This window comes from Oncorhynchus gorbuscha, unplaced genomic scaffold (assembly GCF_021184085.1).
Source record: "Oncorhynchus gorbuscha isolate QuinsamMale2020 ecotype Even-year unplaced genomic scaffold, OgorEven_v1.0 Un_scaffold_7:::fragment_6:::debris, whole genome shotgun sequence".
NCBI lineage: Eukaryota > Metazoa > Chordata > Actinopteri > Salmoniformes > Salmonidae > Oncorhynchus > Oncorhynchus gorbuscha.
Window position 1 is genome coordinate 62,665 of NW_025745510.1, and position 25,297 is coordinate 87,961.

Here is a 25,297-nt window from a genome sequence, read left to right on the forward strand (position 1 = left end):
TATGGGCATGTGGCAGCAATGTAGCTGGGGATCAGAAAATTCCCGTGTGAGAGAGGCTGGTTGAGGTTTCCAGGGTTAGAGTAGAGCAGAAGTTGTCATATTCTGAGGCAGTGAAGAAAGTAGAGGAAGATGGGTCAAGGGGGAGGAGTGGTGAGAGTAGTAGAGATATATTCCAGTACAGAGGGATAGGCCAAAAAGTGAAATATGTTTCAGTAAGAATGGATTTTTAGCATTTATAGCAATGGTTATTAATTGTACTGCAAGGATGGATCGGAAGTCTCAGAAAATTGAGGTTGTGGTGGCAGCTGCAGGGAGGTATTTGGGTGTGCGGGACTTGACAGCAGAAGAGTTACAGGATGTGTTAAGTGGTGATGTCAGTGTGATGGCATTAGGTAGGAATAAATACATTTAATTAGTGGAGAAGGGGGGTGTTCATTTTATTTTATATGATTTTGAAATGAGTGAGTATAGTGCTAGATTATAGGGTATTTATTTAGTATTGTTCACCTAATACATTTTTTGCACTATTGGTTAGAGCCTGTAAGTAAGCATTTCACTGTTGTATTCCGCGCACGTGACAAATAAACTTTGATTCGATTTTTCAAGTAAAGTAGAAGGGAGTTGTACTCCAGTCTAGTAGGTGGCGGTAATGCAACAAATTGGATGCCAACTGCCGTTAAATCTCATAGAAGAAGTGCAGTGACGTCCCAAGGATCCCGTATAGATATCGCCACTAACTACCACAGAGTAATAACCTCACCAGTATTACAATTTCTCATCTTAAAATCATTTAAACGTAACCACACTGCTAACATTCTGACTAACCTTGAATTAAGACCAAAAAACAAATTATTATTTTCAATCATTTTTACGTATAGCCAATGTTGACTTTGTGGCAACCGCATCCAGGCCAGCGTCTTCAGAGAGAAGGCAGTTTTCTTGGAGAAGCAGGTATGTAAAAAAGGTCCGATTTTGGTTCATATCATTTGTTCACCTTTTAAATACATTGCTAATGTTGCGTTGTCAGGAGAAGTCGAATGTCTTAATCCTGAAATGTACCTACCAATGAGAAACGCGCGCACGCGGTCCAAAGTATGTGCATTGTTCGAATCACTTGCAGCTAGCTACGGTAACGTTAGCTAGCAAGAGAACGCCAAACGAACTATATCGCTAGTTAGCCAGTATTGCTAAACAGCTAGGCAATTGAACCTTGAAAAGACAATGATTACAAATATTTTACTTTTCAGCATGGTAGCGTTATACATTCTCAAATCGTCAAACCTGTGAGTGAAAATAACCTACTTAGCGTCTCGTTATGGAACGCCGTTTGGGTCTTTGTGTCAAAACACTATTTCACGTGTCAAATAAGGTTTTAATTTATTTGACAAGTCAAATAACACAATTGTATTATAGAATAGAATGTTTGTGCTGAATTTGCATGTGCAAGCCAAGCGCCACCACTACGATCAATGTCAAAGCTGTACAATACCGCGTTGGTAATAAGGCAATATTTGTTCGTTTGTGTGAGCATTTGAAATTAGATCAGGATCAAACGATACAGATGTTATAAGCAACCATCCTGAAAACAAACAGTAGAAACTGCAATCATTTTCAATATTCTTTGCAATGATTTAGGAATCCATGTGAGAAAGTATTAGCTAGGTAGTCACTTGTTGTTCTCCTATTGAAATAACTAGCTAGTCCGACACTTAACCCTGATGCCCAAAACTAACCTTATAAGCAGCCAGCAAGTGTCATTTGTCTACTATACAATGGTTTGACTGGACCGGATTATGCTGTGACGCTAGCCACAATAGTTAACCACAATAGTGGAATTTGCAGTTCGCCTTTAAAATAAAAGTCCCTCTTTGAAATTGATGCATACGGTTACAATTGGTGAAATCAGGCCATATTTAGACTTGATCATGTTAAACATGGTTGGAATGTGGAGTAATAAAATAGGGGTATCGGTCTACTTGGTGACACACCCAGAGAACACAACTGTGAAGAGTTCATGGAAATATTAGCATTGTAGGTTATTGTGGGAAATCACCCCCACAGTTAGTTTATTGTGCATATTGACATTCATATTGCACTGTACAGCCTTTAGCCCATCTCATTGATCTCCAATCGTTAGGTATCAGCCTACATAGTACCCTAGTGCTTTTTTCCCCAAAGTCCTTGAGTTATCAGGCTCAAACCATCCACGTTGTATTGTTTTTTCCTCTGGAATAGTGTTCAATACACACAGTAGGTTGACTGGTACAATAAATGTGGCTAAATTAAAAATGTTTTGGTCACATACACATACGCAGATGTTATTGCGAGTGTAGTGAAATGCTTGTGCTGCTATTTCTGACAGTGCAGCAATATCTAACAAGGAATCTAACAATTCTTCAACAACTACATAATACTCCTTAATACACAGAAAGCTAAGTAAAGGAATAAGAATATATAAATATATGGATGAGCAGAGCGGCATAGGCAAGATGCAATAGATGGTATAAAATACAGTATATCCATATAAGATGAGTAATGCAAGATATGTAAACATTATTAAAGTGACGAGTGATCCATTTATTAAAGTGTCCAATGATGTTGAGTCTGTATGTAGGTAGCAGTCTCTCTGTGTTAGTGATGGCTGTTTAACAGTATGATGGCCTTGAGATAGAAGCTGTTTTTCAGTCTCTCGGCCCCAGCTTTGATGAACCTGTACTGACCTCGCCTTCTGGATGGTAGTGGGGTGAACAGGCAGTGGCTCGGGTGGTTGTTGTCCTTGATGATCTAAATGGCCTTCCTGTGACATCGGGTGCTGTAGGTGTCCTGGGGGGCAGGTAGTTTGCCCCCGGTGATTTCATAGTCCCGCGATAAGAGCTACAACGCTAATGTTCTCTCGGTGTCATTGAATAGACTGATACCCCATGTCATTGATCCACAATCCATAGGTAAGGTTATACAGTTAAATAAGTATGCCCCCAATTCAATTCGAAAGTCTAATACATTCAGTGTGATTTCAACATATTTATGTCAAAATAACAAATTGTCTTTTGTTGAATTTAAATAAGAACATTCCAACCTCGTTTAGCATGATCTTTTCCATTATGGCATGATTCCACTGTTTGTGTTATTTGCATGACTTTCATTGAGACTTATTTTGAAGGCAAATCGCAAATTCCACTATTGTGGCTAGCTCCACATAGGTGGGTCTGACCACCATTAATCAAATAAGAACGGAGTTATAAATTAGGGGTATTTTAGATGATGAAACTTAACTAGATAGCTAGCTAACTATAGCTACTGAAACATATGTCGTTTTGCTATGTTTTTGGGGAAGAACATTGCTTGCATCCATCAGCTAGCTAGCTTTTTACAACCAGCACTGTCCAAAGCTTGCAGAAGTGTCCAGCGCCAGACAATTTTACCAGCATCATAGCATACATATCGGTGAATCGTTGTGACATATGAGTGAGAGTGTAATAACTACGTCAAAAATGAATTAATGTGATAAATTGGTTGACCAATCCTGATTGGTTAACAAGCTTATTTGACACTTCATAGTGTTATGTGATGTGTATGTTTTTTGACACTGAAATACCCAAACGGTGTTCCATATCTAGTTCCAGTGTTGTCTCGATTTCTATATAACATACTAAGTTAGTTGGCTAGCTACAGTAGTTCATAACCAAAGGGTAGGCAATGCTGGAGGGCAGGTAGTTTGCCCCTGGTGATTCGTTGGGCAGACTGTGACACCCTCTGGAGAGCCTTGCAGTTGTGGGCGGTGCAGTTGCCGTACCGGGCGGTGATATGTTGAATCTTGTGTTCATACAAATATTTACACATGTTAAGTTTGCTGAAAATAAACGCAGTTCACAGTGAGAGGACGTTTCTTTTTTTGTTTCTGAGTTTACATTGTCTACTATTATTGTTGAGCCATATGTTCTCAATTTAAAAACGATATGTAAATGGTGTGAGTTAAGCTATTCTCTACTTCAGATGCACTGCCCATATACCTAATGCCATTATACTGTAAGTCATTGGTTCCCAACTCCCAACGGAACTCCCAACTCCATGTCAACTACGTATCAGTTCCCATTCTGGTTCTCATTCAGTTCTCATTCCTCTTTTCAAAATCATGGGCCTCCACTCTTCTGGGAAGGCTTTTCACTAGATGTTGGAACATTCCTGCGGGGACTTGCTTCCATTCACCCAGGAGCATTAGGGAGGTCGGACACTGATGTTGGGCGATTAGTCGTGGCTCTCAGTCAACATTAAAATTCATCCCAAATGTGCTCAATGGGCTTGAAGTCGGGGCTCTGCAGGTCGGTAAAGTTATTCTACACCGATCTCAAAGAACATTTCTGTATGGACCTTACTTTATGCACAGGGGCATTGTCATGCTGAAACAGGAAAGGGCCTTCCTCAAACTGTTGCCACAAAGTTGGAAGCACAGAATTTTCTGGAATGGCATTGTATGCCCTACCGTTAAGATTCCACTTCCACCCTTATTCCTCCTCCACCAAACTTTACAGTTGGCACAATGCATTGGGGCAGGTAGTGTTCTCCTGGTATCCGCTAAACCCAGATTTGTCCTTCGGGCTGCCAGATGGTGAAGCGTGATTCAACACTCCAGAGACTGCGTTTCAGCTGTTCCAGATTCCAATGGTGGCAAGCTTTATACCACTCCCAGCTGACGCTTGGCATTTCCCATCGTGATCTTAGGTTTGTTTGCGGCTGCTCAGCCATGGAAACCCATTTCATAAAGCTTCAGACGAACACTTCTTGTGCGTTGCTTCCAAAGACAGTTTGGAACTCTAGTAGTGAGTGTTGCAACCGAGGACAGACAATTTTTTACGTGCTTCAGCGCTCGGCGGTCCCGTTCTGTGAGCTTGTGTGGCCTACCACTTTGTGGCTGTGCTGTTGTTGCTTCTGACGTTTCCACTTCACAATAACAGCACTTACAGTTGACCGGGACTACTCTAGCAGGGCAAAAATGTGAGGAACTGACTTGTTGGAAAGATGGTATTTTATGATTGTGCCGCATTGAAAGATACCGAGCAATTCAGTAAGGCCGTTCTACTGCCAATGTCTGTGTGCTCTGTTTTATACACCTGTCAGCAATGGGTGTGGCTGACATCCATACATTTCAAGCGGTGTCCACGTATGTGTGTGTGTACACTACCGGTCAAGTTTCTTTTAGGACACCTACTCATTCATGTGTTTTTCTTTATTTTTACTGTTTTCTAAATTGTAGAATACTAGTGAAGACATCAAAACTATGAAATAGCACATATGGAATCATGTAGTAACCAAAAAAGTGTTAAAAAATATATATTTGAGATTTTTCAAATAGCCACCCTTTGCTGTGACGACAACTTTTAACCTCTCTGAACCACCCATACCGGATCCGGGATAATTGTCATCAGCAACGCTGAATAGCATAGCGCCACAGACAAATAATATTACTAGAAAATATTCATGAAATCACAAGTGCAAAACACCCAGTCTCAGATTTTGAAATGATGCTTTACAGCGAAAACAATACAAGCGTTTGTGTAAGTTTATCGATCGCTCGACAAGTACACTTAGCATCAGGTAACTTGGTCACGAAAATCAGGAAAGCAATCAAATTAATTGTTTACCTTTGCTCTTCGGATGTTTTCACTCACAAGACTCTCAGTTAGACAACAAATGTTCCTTTTGTTCCATAAAGATAGTTTTTATATACAAATACCTCCGTTAGTTTCGTGCGTTATGCCCAGGAATCCGGTCACGACAAGCAGACACAAATTCCAAATTTTATCCATAATGTCCACAGAAACATGTCAGACATTTTTTCTAATCAATCCTCAAGGTGTTTTTCAAATATCTATTCGATAATATATCAACCGGGACAGTTGGCTTTTCACTAGGACCGGGAGTAACTAGGGAAATTGTGTCACTTCTCTTGCGTTCTGTGCAAGCAGTCAGGGTATATGCAGCAGTTCTGTACCACCTGGCTCGTTGCGAACTGTGTGAAGACCATTTCTTCCTAACAAAGACCGTAATTAATTTGACATACATTGCACAACCTTCAATGATAACAGCAATATTTCAACTTAGAATAAATACGTAACTGTTCCGTATTTCACTGAAAGAATAAACATTTTGTTTTCGAAATGATAGTTCCGCATTTGACCATATTAATGACCAAAGGCTCATATTTCTGTGTTATTATAATTAAGTCTATGATTTGATAGAGCAGTCTGACTGAGCGGTGGTAGGCAGCAAGCAGCAGGCTCGTAATCATTAATTCAAACAGCACTTTTGTAGCTAGCTCTGCAATGGTTATTTGATAGACTTTTTTGCTATATTTCATTTACGATTAATTGAAAATTATACTTTTGAATCTGCACAAAGGCAAAAAGGCAATTTTTATACAATGGATGTATGGCTTTTCTTATTAATCTCCTTGAGAACCATTTAGGGTCCAAGTAAAACTTTTGAATAAGTGAAGCTTTTAGAGAGTGGTTTCGTGCTTTTATATTTAATAATCTCAACACAACCAGTTCATATTCACGATATAGATAGGCACGCTTTATTTCGTCTGGTTTAGTGTCCCAGATAAAGTAAAATATTTTTTTGCTCATATGATTTGAAAAACTAATCGGGAGTAGGCAGTGCCGTAAGTGAGTTAACAGATCTGACTAAGGAGTTAATCAGGGCGATATTCCCATAAACTATTGTAAAGGATTAATTGCATGAATAAATATTAATTTAAATGTATCAATATAAAAAAATAACAACAATAGTTTTTTGTTGAGTAAAGTATGTTTTGTGTAATTTCTACAAAGTCCTAGAAAAAATGTAAGCCTAAAGCCTAGATTTATATAACAAGTAGTTTGTTGATTGTATCGGACTCTGTATTGTGCCCTTATACCTGTGCCTTTACGCGTTAATCAATCTCGTTTCTCTTTATGCTTCAGGTCCGCAGTTAGCGTACAGCTTCCAGGCTTTGTGTGTAAACCCACAGCAAACCGTTTTTTATTTGCGTTGTTACATGTGCACCTGCCGCAGGTGTGGCATAATTTCTCTGAAGCGGTTGCGTGGCTAGTTCCTCTGGGGGAAAAAGTCCACACCGTACCTATCAGACCAAATTGACTCCACATCCATGCTCTGTCCCATGTACGGTTTAAATTTCTGTGCACGTGACGACAGCACAATCTCTGATATCCTGCAACATCTGCATGTCACAAACTCGTCACACTTTTTTTCACCCGAACCGTGCCATCCTAGACTCCTGTCTCACGGTGGCAGTTGGGATCACTGTCTCAGTTAGCTCCCGCTTCTTTTTTTTTTGGTGAGGCTCAGGCGTTGGAGGCGGAGGCTCCGTCAACATCAGAATCAGATGAAGACTCTTCATCAGCAATGTCGATTTCAAGCTCAAATCCTATCCTCCATCTGACTCCAACTCATCTAAATTCTGCAGCTAGTGCGTCCATTCGTTTGGTTCGGCTTGCCGTTTGACTCTCAGAGGAGGAATTCTATGCCATTTCCAGCCTTTCATAATAAAATAGACTGCCCTCAATTCTTTATTACACTATTGTTCTAAATCAATTGTCTTCCGGCGCCGACAGAGATGGCCACCTCGCTTCGCGTTCCTAGGAAACTATGCAGTTTTTTTCAGTGTTATTTTTTACATCAGTATCCCAGGTCATCTTAGGTTTCATTACATACAGTCGAAAAGAACTACTGAATATAAGATCAGCGTCAACTCACCATCAGTACGACCAAGAATATGTTTTCCGCGACGCGGATCCTGTGTTCTGCCTTACAAACAGGTCAACGGAATTGATTCCATGCAGCGACCCCAAAAAACGACTCCGTAAAAGAGTGAAATGTAACGGTCTTCTGGTCAGACTCCGGACACGGGCACATCGTGCACCACTCCCTAGCATTCTTCTTGCCAATGTCCAGTCTCTTGACAACAAGGTTGATGAAATCCGAGCAAGGGTAGCATTCCAGAGGGACATCAGAGACGGTAACGTTCTCTGCTTCACGGAAACATGGCTCACTGGAGAGACGCTATCCGGGGCGGTGCAGCCAACGGGTTTCTCCACGCATCGCGCCGACAGAAACAAACATCTTTCTGGTAAGAAGAGTGGTGGGGGCGTATGCCTCATGACTAACGAGACTTTTTGTGATGAAAGAAACATACAGGAACTCAAATCCTTCTGTTCACCTGATTTAGAATTCCTCACAATCAAATGTAGACCGCATTATCTACCAAGAGAATTCTCTTCGATTATAATCACAGCCGTATATACCCCCCCAAGCAGACACATCGATGGCTCTGAACAAACTTTATTTAACTCTTTGCAAACTGGAAACCATTTATCCGGAGGCTGCATTCATTGTAGCTGGGGATTTTAACAAAGTTAATCTGAAAACAAGACTCCCTAAATTTTATCAGCATATTGATTGCGCAACCAGGGGTGGTAAAACCTTGGATCATTGTTACTCTAACTTCTGCGACGCATACAAGGCCCTGCCCCGCCCCCCTTTCGGAAAAGCTGACCACGACTCCATTTTGTTGATCCCTGCCTACAGACAGAAACTTAAACAAGAGGCTCCCACGCTGAGGTCTGTCCAACGCTGGTCCGACCAAGCTGACTCCACACTCCAAGACTGCTTCCATCACGTGGACTGGGACATGTTTCGTATTGCGTCAGATAACAATATTGACGAATACGCTGATTCGGTGTGCGAGTTCATTAGAACGTGCGTTGAAGATGTCTTTCCCATAGCAACGATAAAAACATTCCCTAACCAGAAACTTTGGATTGATGGCAGCATTCGCGTGAAACTGAAAGCGCGAACCACTGCTTTTAATCAGGGCAAGGTGTCTGGTAACATGACCGAATACAAACAGTGCAGCTATTTCCTCCGCAAGGCTATCAAACAAGCTAAGCGTCAGTACAGAGACAAAGTAGAATCTCAATTCAATGGCTCAGACACAAGAGGCATGTGGCAGGTTCTACAGTCAATCACGGACTACAAGAAGAAACCCAGCCCAGTCACGGACCAGGATGTCTTGCTCCCAGGCAGACTAAATAACTTTTTTGCCCGCTTTGAGGACAATACAGTGCCACTGACACGGCCTGCAACGAAAACATGCTTCCTGACGGGCCGCCCCCAGGTGGTGAGGGTAGGCAACAACATCTACTCCCCGCTGATCCTCAACACTGGGGCCCCACAAGGGTGCGTTCTGAGCCCTTTCCCGTACTCCCTGTTCACCCACGACTGCGTGGCCACGCACGCCTCCAACTCAATCATCAAGTTTGCGGACGACACAACAGTGGTAGGCTTGATTACCAACAACGACGAGATGGCCTACAGGGAGGAGGTGAGGGCCCTCGGAGTGTGGTGTCAGGAAAATAACCTCACACTCAACGTCAACAAAACTAAGGAGATGATTGTGGACTTCAGGAAACGGCAGAGGGAACACCCCCCTATCCACATCGATGGAACAGTAGTGGAGAGGGTAGCAAGTTTTAAGTTCCTCGGCATACACATCACAGACAAACTGAATCGGTCCACTCACACAGACAGCGTCGTGAAGAAGGCGCAGCAGCGCCTCTTCAACCTCAGGAGGCTGAAGAAATTTGGCTTGTCACCAAAAGCACTCACAAACTTCTACAGATGCACAATCGAGAGCATCCTGGCGGGCTGTATCACCGCCTGGTACGGCAACTGCTCCGCCTTCAACCGTAAGGCTCTCCAGAGGGTAGTGAGGTCTGCACACCGCGTCACCGGGGGCAAACTACCTGCCCTCCAGGACACCTACACCACCCGATGTTACAGGAAGGCCATAAAGATCATCAAGGACATCAACCACCCGAGCCACTGCCTGTTCACCCCGCTATCATCCAGAAGGTGAGGTCAGTACAGGTGCATCAAAGCTGGGACCGAGAGACTGAAAAACAGCTTCTATCTCAAGGCCATCAGACTATTAAACAGCCACCACTAACATTGAGTGGCTGCTGCCAACACACTGACATTGACACTGACCCAACTCCAGCCACTTTAATAATGGGAATTGATGAGAAATGATGTAAATATATCACTAGCCACAATGCTACCTTATATAATGTTACTTACCCTACATTATTCATCTCATATGCATACGTATATACTGTACTCTACATCATCGACTGCATCCTTATGTAATACATGTATCACTAGCCACTTTAACTATGCCACTTTGTTTACTTTGTCTACATGCTCATCTCATATGTATATACTGTACTCGATACCATCTACTGTATGCTGCCCTGTACCATCACTCATTCATATATCCTTATGTACATATTCTTTATCCCCTTACACTGTGTATAAGACATTAGTTTTGGAATTGTTAGTTAGATTACTTGTTGGTTATTACTGCATTGTCTGAACTAGAAGCACAAGCATTTCGCTACACTCTCATTAACATCTGCTAACCATGTGCATGTGACAGAATTCAAATCAAATTTTATTTATCACCCTCTTCATCATGCTCATCATTCAGTTAATTTAAGTGACATGCACCATTATCAGTTTCTATCGCCCATTTGTCCATTGATGACAGAATAGCATATTTGTATTTTATTATGTTAGTAGTTTTTGCATGGACAGCATGGATATTCTTAGAAAAAGTGACATTTTGGAAATGGAGCTGGACCTCCAAGAATTTCAATATTATTGTCAATTTAATCCTGTCTGTAGGCTAACTCTTATGTGTGAAATTCGTTTCTGTATAATTTAGATTAAGTTTCGATGGGCCGGCTGTGCAGGCTGACTGGCATTTGTTTTGTATCCCGCTCATCAACTTGGATAGTCAAGGATATGTTTTGCATTATTCCAAAGGCCTACTGCAACACACAGCATGTTTTTGGTTCCCTTTCAATACATTCGATGTGTAATAGTTACAGTAAATAAGTGGCTTAACAGCTTCTTTTTACAGAGCGGTCAAATGATTTGCTGCTGATATAGGCATAACACAAACTAATCATTACACTTGTCTTTCTAATTTAAACAAACCTCTTCACCCTCATTGTTCAGTTGTGAAGTAAGGTGCACAATTATTGCCCATTCATCCATGTGTCATTCAGTGAGGAGAAAGAGATGCGCCTGGCTGGGTACCAACGTCCTACAGCACAATTTTCTCAGTGGGTTAAGTTGGGAATAAGTGTGACCGCTAATACTTTTCTGTCTGTGATTTTTCAAAATTCTGACATACAAACATTTAGGAAAAGTCAGGGAAGGAGCAGGACATGGCTTTGAATTTTTTTTAAATGACAAAGAAACATTTATTTACAAATGTCATAGGTCTATGGCGGTTCTAGTGTTAATCAGCTTCTTGATATGCCACACCTGTCAGGTGGCTGGATTATCTTGGCAAATGAGAAATGCTCCTTTGTAGCTCAGTTGGTAGAGCATGGCGCTTGTAACGCCAGGGTAGTGGGATCGATCCCCGGGACCACCCATACGTAGAATGTATGCACACATGACTGTAAGTCGCTTTGGATAAAAGCGTCTGCTAAATGGCATATATTATGTAACCAAATTTGTGCACACAATTTGAGAGAAATAAGCTTTTTGTGCATATGGAACATTTCTGGGATCCTTTGTCAGCTCATGAATAATAATAATAACACTTTACATGTTGCATTTTTTCTTTTTAAAAATTTGTTATAGAATCAAGATGTTTATTTGTCTCTCTGTGACTGCTGATAACTTAAGAACAAAGTTTACTACAAATACAATGTCCCAATGTCTTTGCAATTGTTACAAACAAGCAAATGATAGAAAGGTGCTTGAAATGAAAAAATGGATAGCTGCCTTAAAGATAAATAGCCTACTATAGTATAGGCTACATAGGCCTTTATATTGCTGTCATATTGAAATCAGTTTTAGTTCTATTTAGCAGAGGATGCTCTGATGAAGGCATAACTGCCAAAACTCTTTAGCCTACCAGACCGAAAATAAAAAGTGCTTTGCACTTCACAAAATTGAGAGCATCATGAGGAATTAAAATTGTGGATGTTTTGAAGCAACATCTCAAGATGTAAGTCAGGAAGTTAAAGCTTGTTTGCAAATTGGTCTTCCAAATGGACAATGACCCCAAGCATACTTCCAAAAATGAAGCAAAATGGCATAAGGACAACAAAGTCAGGGTATTGAAGTGGCCATCACGAAGCCCTGACCTCAATCCGATTTAGAAAATTTGTGGGCAGAACTGAAAAAGCGTGTGCGAGCAAGGAGGCCTACAAACCTGACTCGGTTACACCACCTCTGTCTGGAGGAATGGGACAAAATTCACCCAACTTATTGTGGGAAGATTGTGGAAGGCTACATGAACATTTGACCCAAGTTAAACAATTTAAAGGCAATGCTCCCAAATACTAATTGAGTGTATGTAAACTTCTGACCCACTGGGAATGTGATGAAAGAAATGAAAGATGAAATAAATCATTCTCTCTACTATTCTGACATTTCACGTTCTTAAAATAACGTGGTGATCCTAACTGACCTAAGACAGTGAATTTTTACTAGGATTAAATGTCAGGAATTGTGCAACTGATTTTAAATGTATTTGGCTAAGGTGTATGTGAACGTCCGACTTGAACTGTCGATTTTGTTTTTTTATTTGCATATCTGTGCATAAAAAAAAATATCCACTGCAATCTCAAGCATTTATTTTACTGACACAAAAAGTTACCACGTGTCTAGAATATTTTGTTTTGTCGACTTTTGTTAAGTTTACCAACACATTTTCTGTTTCCATCAAGCCTGTCGTAACGACATGTTTTATCCAAGCTACTTTACTCAGCATAAAAAAACTTGGATGGAAACTTGGTTACAGTCACATATGGCAGAGCACCCAGGTAATAAAGTTAGACCGCACTTGTTACCCACTCCACAATATATTAAAGGCATATCTGCACCAAAACAAAGTACACATGGCAGTTAGTCTTGCATATAGGGAAAGACACACAAATCATATGAATACACCCTGAACTTTACTGAAAGGTTAGGGGAGTACATTCTCATTCAAACCTGAAAACAAAACACAAGTTATATTGCTATAATAACCCTAACATTACAACATTCATCTGAGATACTGTCATCATGATTTATCTGGAATTACAAAATATAATAAACAAACTGTCATTCTTCTATCATTCCTCTAATAAAGCAAATCATTTTGAGAGTAGTCCTCCAGTACCTTGACGTTTCTTTCTGCTCTGACAATCAGGCAAATGTTAGCCTGTTTTTTTGATCTGTTTGTATAGCCAACTCCTATATGGAGCCAACTCTTAAAATAACATGGCATGACTACAAGAATACAGTAGGAGTTTGCAAGTCATCATAAACATATATCTGGGCCCAGGCAAGCCAAATGTCTCTAGCAGGCAATGTTCACTTGCCTGTACACTGTGTGTCCTCTTACCCCTATTCTTAACATCTGGCACAATTGTCAGAAAATTGTCACTTGCCTGTCCTGCTAATTATAAACTGGGTGGTTCGGGCCCTGAATGCTGATTGGCTTACAGCCATGGTATATCAGACTGTTTACCGCGGGTATGACAAAAATAAGTTTTACTGTTCTAATTAAGTTGGTTACCACCTTGCACATGCTGCTATAAACTGATCTAATTACAGTATGGAATTTGCAAACAAAATGTTTGTTTAAAATGTGCTAAATGCTTTGCATTGCATTTGGTTAGCTAATTTAGTAGCAAGTTAGCTATCTAGCTAAGGGGTTGGCTCCTTCCAAAATCAAGCATTCGCTTGGTAACAACTGCAGAGCATCCCCTCCTGTGTCAAGAGCCTTGCTGGCTAATATTTGTATTGTGCATGCAGCAAACTGTGTAGCATGTTTTTAGTTACTTGTATAGTTTGTTCATAAAATGTTCATGGTGCTCATTAGCATTTAGTTAGCATTCTCTATGAGATGTTACATGTACTTGTTAGCATTGTTAGCCTTCGAATTACAGAGTATCAGTGGGATTTGAAAACAACACCCCTTGTGTTCCTTGCCGTTATCACCGAGTATCCTGGTATGGCACAAGTTCGGTATGACAATCTCAATACCGCCCAAGCCTACATTGCAGGTTTATTTTTTACAGCTTTTGAGGATTTTACATTTAGTGGTTGTCTTCTTCAAAGTTGTTTCGGCGGGTCTCAAAAACCTAAATTAGCATGGCATTAGTTGATTTAAATGTAAGGCTTTGAAAAAATTAAATTACGCTCTGTGCTCTGACATTTCCAAGCGATACGCTTGTTTTGGTGAGAAATCTCAGAAAGTGAATTTCAAATTAATATGAAGTGTATATGAAAATACTACATGTCTCAAACTCTATCCATCTTACCTCTATTGTTTTATGTCTTGCGGATTTGAGAAGATGACATATTCAACGGGAAAGTGAGCTCGTCAGCCAGTAGCCTTAATTCTTGCACAGAGTCTAGCCTAGTATACGCTGTACAATTTTCCAGATTTTTGACCACTTTTTCTCCATTGATTTAATCACCCTAATTCTGGACATCCAAAAACTTTTGATTGGCTTATGATCGAGACATGAGGTTTGGACCATTAATTTTCTTAGATCATCTGCACAATTATTTGGTGAAATTGTATTTTTGATTGGACACCCTACCTGTTAGTTAACAATGTTAGATAGCTAGCTCTCTCACCAGGTGTCAAAAGTTCATTTTCTGAGTCATCTTAATTATTCAACCGGAAAAATAATAACAAGCAAACAAATTGTATAACGTTTCATACCTTAAAGGGAAACTTCACAATTGTTCTACTTCATATTCATTATCTCCAGCATCGCCCAACATCAACACATGTGAAAATTGTGTATTTCTATTTTTAGTTGTAGAAAAGATAGAGGACGATAAGTGTTTCCAGTGACCCTGGTGTGCATTGTGATTTTGACAAATTTGTGAGTAGGCATTGCCTACTATTTGGTTGTCATTTGAAACACTTAAAAAAAATGTTTTTTTTTTTTTTTTTTTTACATCAAACATAAACACCATTTTCACACATGTTGGGCTGGTGCTGGAGATTAATATGTTGAACAATTTTGAAATTTCCCATTTAAGGATCGGCCCCTTATATATATATATATATTTTTTTTTTAAGGGGCCGATCCTTAAATGGGAAATTTCAAAATTGTTCAACATATTCATTTCCAGCCCAACACCAACGTGTGTGTGTGTGTGTATATATAAATAAATTTGCCTAAAATGACATGCTCAAATCTAACTGTCTTTAGCTCAGTACCTGAAGCAACATGCATATTCTTGATAACATTAAAAAGGAAACAGTTTGTGGAAATGTGAAATTAATGTAGGAGAATATAACACATAAGATCTGGTAAAAGATAATACCAGAACATACAAACATGCTATGGTAATAAAAAATGATAGTTTACACACTCCCAGGAATGTCATACATGATGGATTGTTAGCTTCACTACAGAAAATACATGAACCGTCCCGCATCTAGATGGCCTGGGTGAAGCCAGAAGACTGCAGGGGGTTCAAACTGTAGAACCCAGTAACTACGTTTCCTACATTTTAATATAAAAATGGATTTTAACAATCAAAACTATGCTCCATTTTATCTATGTGACCCTCAGGATGACAAATCAAAGCAAGATTACTGAATTTAAGTATGTTATTTACCTTCAGAAGTGAATGTATCAAACCAGTTGCTGTTTTATTGTTGTGCACTATCCTCAAACAATAGCAGTCTTTTTTTGCTCTAATAGCTATTGTAAATTGGTCACTGCAGTTAGATTAACAAGAATTTAAGCTTTCTGCCTATTTTAAGACATGTCGATGTCCTGGAATTGACTTTTACAATGCTGAGCATACCTCAAACATCCTCAAATAAACGTTGTTCAAAGTACTACAAATATTTATGTTTATCTTAAATGCGTGTTTTAGTATTAGTGGATTAATACATCTCTTTGCTTAGCTTTACTTCTGTTCCCCTTGAAGCTGCATCAATATTTGCAACTAAAGGTGGTAACATCTCTCTTAGAGCTGATTCTTTGTCATTATTGTGAAATAATTGTAAAGGTACGATTTTAATGGAGAAAGCTGTTCCCGAGAGCAGTCTTGCTTTTCAGTCCTCTCTGTATCAACACATGCACAATGACGCACTTATGAACTATCTCTCTACATGGTGAATTTAGCATCGAATAGCCCCTGCGATATGCAACTTTTCAAGGAAGTCAGGAACCAATATACTCAGTCAGTTAAAACGCTAAGGCTATCTTTTTAAAACAGAAATTTGATTCTAGCACTAATTATAAAAAGTTTTGGGACACTGTAAAGGCCATGGAGAAAAAGAGCACCTCCTCCCAGCTGCCCACTGCACTGAGGATAGGAAACACTGTCACCACTGATAAATCTACGATAATCAATCATTTCCATATGCATTCTTCTTTAGCTGGCCATGCTTTCCACCTTGCTACCCCTGCCAACATCTCAGCACCCCCTGCAGCAACTTGCCCACCCCCCCCCCCAGCTTCTCCTTCACCCAAATCCAGAGCTCCAAAGTCTGGATCCCTACAAATCAGCCAGGCTAGACAGTCTGGACCCTATAAAATTATCTGCCGAAATTGTTGCGACCCCTATTATAACTGTTTATATATTATAACTATTACTAGCCTATTCAACATCTCATATCGTCTGTGATTCCCAAAGATTGTAAAGCTGCCGTGGTCATCCCCCTCTTCAAAGGGGGAGACACTATAGACCCAAACTGTAATAGACCTATATCCATCCTGCTCTGCCTTTCTAAAAAATCTTTGAGTTAACAGATCACCGACCATTTCGAATGTCATGGGGTGCACCTCACCTACGCCAAAGGCTCAAAATGATATAATGATAAAAGACAGTGCTGTGCAGCAGTCTTCATCGACCTGGCCAAGGCTTTCGACTCTCAATCACTGCGTTCTTATCTGCAGACTCAACAGCCTTGGTTTCTCAAATGACTACCTCGCTTGGTTCACTAACTACTTCTCAGAGTTCAGTGTGTCAAATCGGAGGGCCTGTTGTCCGGTCATCTGGCAGTCTCTATGGGGGTGCCACAGGGTTCAATTCTCGGGCCAACTCTTTTCTCTGTATATATCAATGATGTCGCTCTTGCTGTTGGTGATTCTCTGATTCACATCTACATCTACAGACGACACCATTCTGTATACCTCTGACCTTTCTTTGGACACTGTGCTAACAAACCTCCAAATGAGCTTTAACGCCATAACACTCCTTCCGTGGCTTCCAACTGCTTTTAAATGCTAGTAAAACTCAGTGCATGCTCTTCAACCGATCGTTGCCCGCACCCTCCCACCCAACTAGCATCAGAATATGTGGACAACTACAAATACCTAGGTGACTGATTACTCTCCATCCAGACTCACATTAAGCATCTCCAATCCGAAATTAAATCTAGAATCGGCTTCCTATTTCACAACAAAGCCACCTTCACTCATGCTGCCTAACATACCCTTGTAAAACTGACTATCCTACCGATCCTTGACTTCGGCGATGTCATTTACAAAATAGCCCCCAACACTCTACTCAGCAAATTGGATGTAGTCAATCACATTGCCATCCGTTTTGTCACCAAAGCCCCATTTACTAGCCACCACTGTGACCTGTTAGCTCTTGTTGGCTGGCCCTCGCTACATATTCGTTGCCAAACCCACTGGCTCCAGGTCATCTATAAGTCTTTGATAGTTAAAGCCCCGCCTTATCTCAGCTCACTGGTCACCATAGCAACACCCACCCGTAGCACACGCTCCAGCAGGTATATTTCAGTGGTCATCCCCAAAGCCAACACTTTCTTTGGCTGCCCTTCCTTACAGTTCTCTGCTGCCACTGGAACGAATTGCAAAAATCGCTGAAGTTAGAGACTTATATTTCCCTCTAACTTTAAGCATCAGCTATCAGAGCAGCTTACCAATCACTCTACCTGTACATAGCCAATCTGTAAATAGCACACCCAACTACCTCATCCCCATATTATTACTTACCCTCTTTCTCTTTTGCACCCCAGTATCTCTACTTGCACATCATCATCTGCACATCTATCACTCCAGTGTTAATGCTAAATTGTAATTATTTTACCTCCGGCCTACCTCCCTACTCTTCTACATTTGCACAAACTGGACATAGATTTTTCTATTGTGTTATTGACTACATTTGTTTAACTGTTGTTTGTCACACTACTTTGCTTTATCTTGACCAGGTTGTAAATGAGAACTTGTTCTCAACTTGCCTACCTGGTTAAATAAAGGTAAGATATAAAGAAAGTATTGGGAAATGCTTGTGACATCTTTGTCTGTTTTTATAGGAACAATACATCATTTTAAGCATTCATAAGCTTAAAGTAACTGTCCAGTGAAAGTCTCACTTTTAAAAGTTCATTTTCTTTTAACTCTTACCCAAATAAGGTTTTTGACTCATCCTACAGTATACTCTTTGTAGCCAAAGCTTAAATTGGAGAAACAAAAAACCCCACGTCAAACTTGTATCATAGTTTCAAAAATGCTTGCCATTTCCTTATAGAACACTATGTAATGTTGGCTCATTGGATGAGCAGGCCAATCAGAGGTCTTACTGACATTAATAATTGTAATGACCAACAGCATTCTTTTGGGGTATACCAAATCGGAAAGTACTGGTATGTTCCATCTTTTTCGGGAAACTGGGCACTGGTGTTTTGAATTTCGCCAATTAGCCCACTGTTTGATGATGTGATTAAATCAGATGTGATGGCTGACACAACCTTATAGTTGCCTACCTGTGGCACTCCAGGAACAAGTCCAATAAATATTGTTTTAAACAATGTTACTGTTTCGGTGGAAACGCTTGTGGTGCCATTCAGTAAACATTTCGTATTTGTTTACCTTAAGCTCATACAGTGTCAGTGGGGAACAAGTGGAGGCAGGCTGATTTTCATTCCCCTTCTGTGTGTGATTTTATTTCAGGAGAGCGAGGACATGTCCTAGATAAGTTCTGGGCACCCTGGAGGCAACACTCAGCTTTATTTTCATGTGAGCATCAGCACATATCACAAGGGAAGTGAGCAAAGTGTCCAAGACATTGCAAAAGCTTGCTGTCTAACCGGTCGTGGTTGTGACGTGAGTAGGGCAATATGAGTCGGGAGAGGGAAACATTGTTGGATGAAATTGAACTGAGTTTATATACTTTATCTGAGGACAATTTACATTACTTGTGCGACCGTTGTGGAATAGGGTGCAAGGATGGATCAGAAGTCAAAGGAAAGAGTCAACGCTCATTGCGTCGTATAGTAGGGGAGTATTGTGAAAATGTAATCATAATGGATTCAGAGGACCAGGGAATCTCTCAGTTACTCCAACTGAAAGAAGACATCAAAGGAATACAGAAAGATGCTAGCAATGTGCCAACAAGTCCCAGCCAGTCAGCGACTGTAGAGGTGGACAGCTCACAAGCAAGCTGCGATGGTGAACCGAATGAGGGAGGGGTTTGGCTACCCAACAACAGGCAGTTGGCTGATCCAGCTCCAGAGTGGCTCATTATACCCCAGCAGAGGGAGTCACTGGTTCCTAGTTGTGACGGTGGAGCCCAGTCGTTACAGCAGGATGCAACACTGCTGCTGGAGGACTGCAGGTTTATGCTGGGGCAGAGATTCAACATCAAAGTGGAAAAGGAGGAGGATATGATTTCAGTCTTTGCTAATGCAGGTATGAACAGACAGATTGTATTAAAGATCCACTAAAAGTGGTAATGACGTCACATTGGACTTGAGAGCACAATTGATATTATCATGCAAAGTTGATATTGAGGAAAGAAGTGGAGGGCACTTAACCAATGTAAGTTGAGGTGCGACCCCCCCCCCCCCCCAAACAATGTGCATTGAAATGGGAAAAAGTGCACACTCGCTCATCATTAACATATTTTATTTAAACAGTTAAAGCTTGATGTTCAGATGAAGTTCATTGAATAAGGCTGAAACATCAATCTTTTAATTGTTTAATTAAATGAAAAATTAATGGTGAACGAGCTTTGCACCTCTTCCTTTCCGAAGTTGATATAGTGTAACTTGTTGCAGCTACTGACATGTTTTTCTGTTGTCATTCGTACAGGAGTGTGTCCTCCTGAGTCCTCAGACTCATCAGTGGAGGCATTGTCTACATCAGGCATGCAACACCAGGAAGTTGACAAAGGAAAGAGCCTTCAACATAAGAAGAGCTCCACAAAACTATCACACCCTCAACGACACCTGCAGGCACATTCTAGAAAGACGTCTTCCCACTGTTCAGATAACGATGAATGTTTCTCTTCTGTGAATTCTTACCAATGCACTGAATGTAAGAAGAGATTCTCTAGCAATGCAGGTCTTCAAAAACACATGCGAATACATAGTGGTGAGAGGCCTTTCCAGTGCTCACAGTGTGACAAGAGTTTCATTAATAGTTCAAATCTTTATCAACACCTGCCAGTGCACTCTGGAGAGAAGCCTCACCACTGCTCTGACTGTGGGCGAGCTTTCTCTACAGTGCGGTATTTAACGAAACACAAGCGGCTACATTCAGGGATTAAGCCTTTCTGTTGCCATCAGTGTGACAAGAGGTTCATCAGATCAGACCAGTTAAAAGTCCATATGATGGCACATACTGGGGAGCGGCCTTACCAATGTGGTCAGTGTGAGAAGAGTTTTAAAATGAAGTCAAATCTTAAAGACCACCTGTTATTACACAAGGTGGAGATGTCTCACCACAGCCCTGACTGTGATCAAAGTTTCTCCACTGAGGAAACTTTAAAGGAACACATGCTGTTACACACGGGAGAGAAACCTTTCCACTGTCTGCAATGCGACAAGAGGTCAAATGAGTTAAAAGATCATATGATGACTCATGAGGAGCAGCCTGATTCTCAGCCTAGTTCTGCTAATAGGTCACCAAGTTCCAGACATGAAGAACAAGAATGTCAGGAAATGTCACTTGCTGTCAAAAGAAACTCCGATCTTGTTCAACACCTGCAAGTAAATTCTGGAGAAAAGCCATTCCACTGTCTGCATTGCGAGAATAGGTACAGTACTTCAGAGGAGTTGAAAGAACATATGAAGATTCATGCTGACGAGCTGCCTGATTCTCAGCCTGGTTCTGAGAATAGATCAATTACCAGAAGTGTAGAAAACCAATGTCAAGAGATGGCCCATACTGTCAAAAAACCTGACCGTAGCCCTGACTATGGAACAGATTTCGCTCAACAAGACAACCTGACAGAACACCAGCAAACACACACCGGGAAAAAGTCTCACCACTGCCCTGAATGTGGGAAAAAATACCATAGCGCTTCACATTTCAAAGAACACCTGCGCTCACACACTGGTGAGAGACCTTACCAGTGTTCTCAGTGTGCGAAGACTTTCACAAAACAAATACATCTTAAGCGGCATCTGTCCTCACACTCTGGAGAGAAACTTTACCATTGTGAAAATTGCAATTTATATTTCCCAAATGCATTGGAATTGAAAAGACACAAGCACACTGGAAAGAAGCCTCACCAATGCTCTGTCTGTAGTGTTAGTTTCCCTTTATTAGAAGATCTAAAAGCACATGAAAGGATTCACACAGAGAATCCTCACCACTGCTCTGACTGCGAGCGAAATTTCTCTACTGCAGGTTGTTTAAAGAAACACAAGCTGTTACATTCAGGAGAGAAACCTTTCCACTGCACACAGTGTGATAAGCGGTACACCAGAGCTGACCAGTTAAAAGATCATATGAAAATACATTCTGAAGAGAAGCCTTACCAATGCCCTGTTTGTGAGAAGAAATTCCATGATTCTAGCAAATTAAAAGTTCACCAGAGAGCAGTGCATACAGCATCTTCTTACATTTGCTCTGACTGTGGAAAGAGCTTTGCTCTACTGGGCAACCTTAATGCCCACCAGCGAACTCACACTGGGGTAAAGCCTCACCAGTGCCTCATCTGTGAAAAGAGATACTCAAAACGATCACATCTTAAAGAACATGTGCGTATACACACTGGTGAGAGACCTTACCAGTGCTCTCAGTGTGAAAAGACTTTCACAACACAAACAGGTCTTAACCATCACCTGTACACACACACTGGAGAGAAGCCCCGTCACCACTGTCCAGACTGTAACGAAAGTTTTACATCTTGGAGACCTTTTAAGAGACATAAACAACAACACACTGGAGAGAAGCCTCACCTGTGCTCTAACTGTGGTCTTACCTTCCTTATAGAAGAAGACCTAAAAGCACACGAAAGGATACACACTGGAGAGAAGCCTCACCACTGTTCTGAGTGCGGGAAAGGGTTATCTTCAGAAGGTAATTTGAAAAAACACAAGCGGTTACATACTGGAGAGAAGCCTTTTCATTGTACGCATTGTGATGAGAAGTTCACAAGATCAGATCGGTTGAAAGTTCATATTATGTCGCATAATGGAGAGAAACCATACCAATGTCCTGAATGTGAGAAAAGCTACAATAATTCCACCCAATTGAAAAATCATCAGAGAATAATACATAGACAAGATAAACCATACCTTTGCTCTGACTGTGGAAAGAGCTTTGGTAAACTAGGCAACCTTACAGACCACCAGCGAATGCATACTGGAGAGAAGCCTTATGTCTGCCCTCAGTGTGGGAAACAGTTTAGCCACGGAAAACACTTAAAGATACATCAGCGTGAACATACTGGAGAAAAACCGTATCAATGTCTTGACTGTGAGAAATGTTTCACCCGGGTAGATTATCTAAAAATACACCAGGTTACGCATAGGCCTCCTCACATGCGCTCTACTGGAGATAAACCCCATCGCTGCGCTGACTGTGGGAAGTGTTTCAGGCAGATTTCTGGCCTTAGAGCACATCAGCAAACCCACACTGGAGAATCTCTTTATGACTGTACTGGATATGAAAAGAGTTTTGTAAACCTGTAAAATCTAAACTTGTGAGAAGCCATACCACTGCTTTGACTATGGGATCAACATTTCCCAATTGGGAACAGTTTTAGGAGACACCAGGTCACAAAACACAATCATTGTCCTATCTGAATAGCTATCTTAAATAGTATGATGGCCTGAACATGGAAAAGGAGTGGTAATTATTACTATGTTACCATAGTAACTTTTACTTTGCTACCATGCTTAGATCACCTTTTGTAGTTTGCATGTGAATATACTGTTTACTTAGCGTAAGATGATGTGCAATCACAATAGATAAGCTACAATTCTCCTACTCAACTGTAACTTGAAGTGGTTTAAATGTCTGTTTGGTCAATTATTCTGATGTCAGATAATAAAGATACTTTTCCTGTGACACCCATCCAGTCCTTTCAAATGTACTGCATGGACACAGTGTAATAATTGTACCTTTTACTGAGCCGAGTCAAGTTGCACTGTTCTGGTAACACATCCATAATTGCTGGAACCGTGCTAGAAAGGATTGTGAAAATGAAATGTCAGAGCCGGTACAGGTCGGCTCTAGTGTGCTCATCCTAAAGCTAAATATTATCCTAGAATGCTTGTATTATAGGGGCAGATCTAAGGATGTAGTCTCCCACAATCAATGATTGTGAAAGTTTCAATTGTGCACACTGTTAATTTCACCAGCAGATGGCAGTGTTGGCTTTGACCACATTTGAACATATCCTCTCATCCTCACTGAAAAACACCCAACCATTTATGTTTAAAGCTCATTGATTGCACATTTACTGCTATCATATTGATACCTTTATACATTTTATATTTTGTTTATTATAAGCAGAGAGGAAAATACAATTTATTTACCTGAAAACTTCAGATGGTACTGAATTAATAAACTTGAACTATTTACACAGTTCAAGTCAGTCACTTTTTATGGGTCCATAACATGTTCAAATAATCTCAGGAACACGCAGGAATCCATACTATGTACTTCAGTTGCCCTCTGTCTCATATATCATGTTTACATTATGCCTGAAAGCAGCCTGGCAACTTTCAGATGAGGAGTATTGAGGAGGCTTTCTCTGTAGTACAGTAGGGTCTGTGTCTCATTAGTGCTCAGTAAGGTTTAGGTGAGTGAACAGCAGCCAGGGTCGAAACTCTACCCCCTGTTATCACATTCATCAATATCCACCCCTCTCTCCCTCAAACCCATTGTAGAACAAGCCCTAACTAACCCTGGAGCCTGGGCCCTCCAGCTGAGTACAGGGCCTTGAGATCATTTAAACAGAACATTCCACAATAACACTTGCCCCTGTTTCAGAGAGAGGCCAGGTCCGTGTGGGCTTCAAGCATTTTACTCAATGGATGATAGGATCCAGGTTCTAGATTTCTGTCTCTAGGTTGACATGGGTTGTTGTTGAGCTCAAATGATAAACTCTCCATAAACAAAATTTTGTTTACTAGGTCATGAAAATGAAACAAGGACGCTGTAAAACGATTCTCCAGGCAACTTATCTGAGTCCACAGAGAATTAGTAGTTACCAAACAAGGAATAACTGCACTAGTAACACCAAAGGGAAAACATAATAGAAAGTATTGCGTGCACCAGAAAGCTTATTCTCTAGATGAGGGGAATTGAATGATGAGGGACAGTAAAGTTGCGCCAATGTTTTGAATCGCTCACATTTCTGGTAAATGGCTCTATTGACTGATCAACTTTCCTGTGTGATGCAGCTGCTTCCCTAATAACAGGACAGGGCTGGCGGCGCTGACAGATTTGCTGCCGTGTGGTTCACACCTCTGAGGAGACTGTGACACACCCGGTAGTATCACCCATCTCTGGTGCATCGTGCATGGCAGCCATTTTGGGCAGTTGTGTGGTCACTGTGGAAACTGCTGTGCCTGTGACCTCGCCATAATGCTTGAGTAAGTGAAATACTAGGTCAGTTTCCTGAGTTTATCCTGATTATGTGACCTAACCAGAAAAAAACTGGTTAAAGTCTATAAGGCCACTGTTGTAGTGAGTTCAGCTGGCTTATACTTCATGAAAATCAGGCTAAACACTAGACTATGGGAGAAAATAACAGTTACTGTTCTGTCTCTTTGTCATTGACTCCACCTGTTGCCCATCTCTGTTTTTGCTTAATGCCCTTGTTTGGTTTTGCCTTTAAATTGTGTGGTGAAGGCAAGAGATGTCCTGATCCTTCAAGACAATAAATCATCTTGTCAGTTTGAGTCCCTCTGGTTACATGTCAAATCTGTTTTGTAGTGGACTGCTCATGATTTTCACATTTTTAAGGTTTGGAGCTG

General features: G+C 40.8%; 1 protein-coding gene across 2 annotated transcripts; it reads left to right on the forward strand.

Moving 5' to 3' along the window:
- The first annotated feature begins 635 nt into the window (after positions 1 to 635).
- LOC124019125 (zinc finger protein 271-like) lies at positions 636 to 23,381 on the forward strand. 2 transcript variants are annotated; one of them, XM_046334500.1, is made up of 4 exons: positions 636 to 747; positions 879 to 951; positions 19,032 to 19,769; positions 20,172 to 23,381. In XM_046334500.1, the coding sequence occupies exons 3-4, from the start codon at positions 19,199 to 19,201 to the stop codon at positions 23,000 to 23,002; spliced, it is 3,402 nt and encodes a 1,133-aa protein (XP_046190456.1). In that variant the 5' UTR covers positions 636 to 747; positions 879 to 951; positions 19,032 to 19,198; the 3' UTR covers positions 23,003 to 23,381. The 2 variants fall into 2 exon arrangements, with proteins under 2 accessions (XP_046190456.1, XP_046190457.1); XM_046334501.1 differs by having other exon boundaries at positions 689 to 951; positions 19,032 to 19,097.
- Positions 23,382 to 25,297: the final 1,916 nt, after the last annotated feature.

What these genes read in the sequence shown, in the direction of transcription:
- LOC124019125 (XM_046334500.1), top strand. Translation starts at nt 19,199, where the DNA reads ATGAGTCGGGAGAGGGAAACATTGTTGGATGAAATTGAACTGAGTTTA. An exon ending in TTCAGTCTTTGCTAATGCAG is followed by an intron (nt 19,770 to 20,171) that starts GTATGAACAGAC and finishes TCATTCGTACAG; the next exon opens with GAGTGTGTCCTCCTGAGTCC.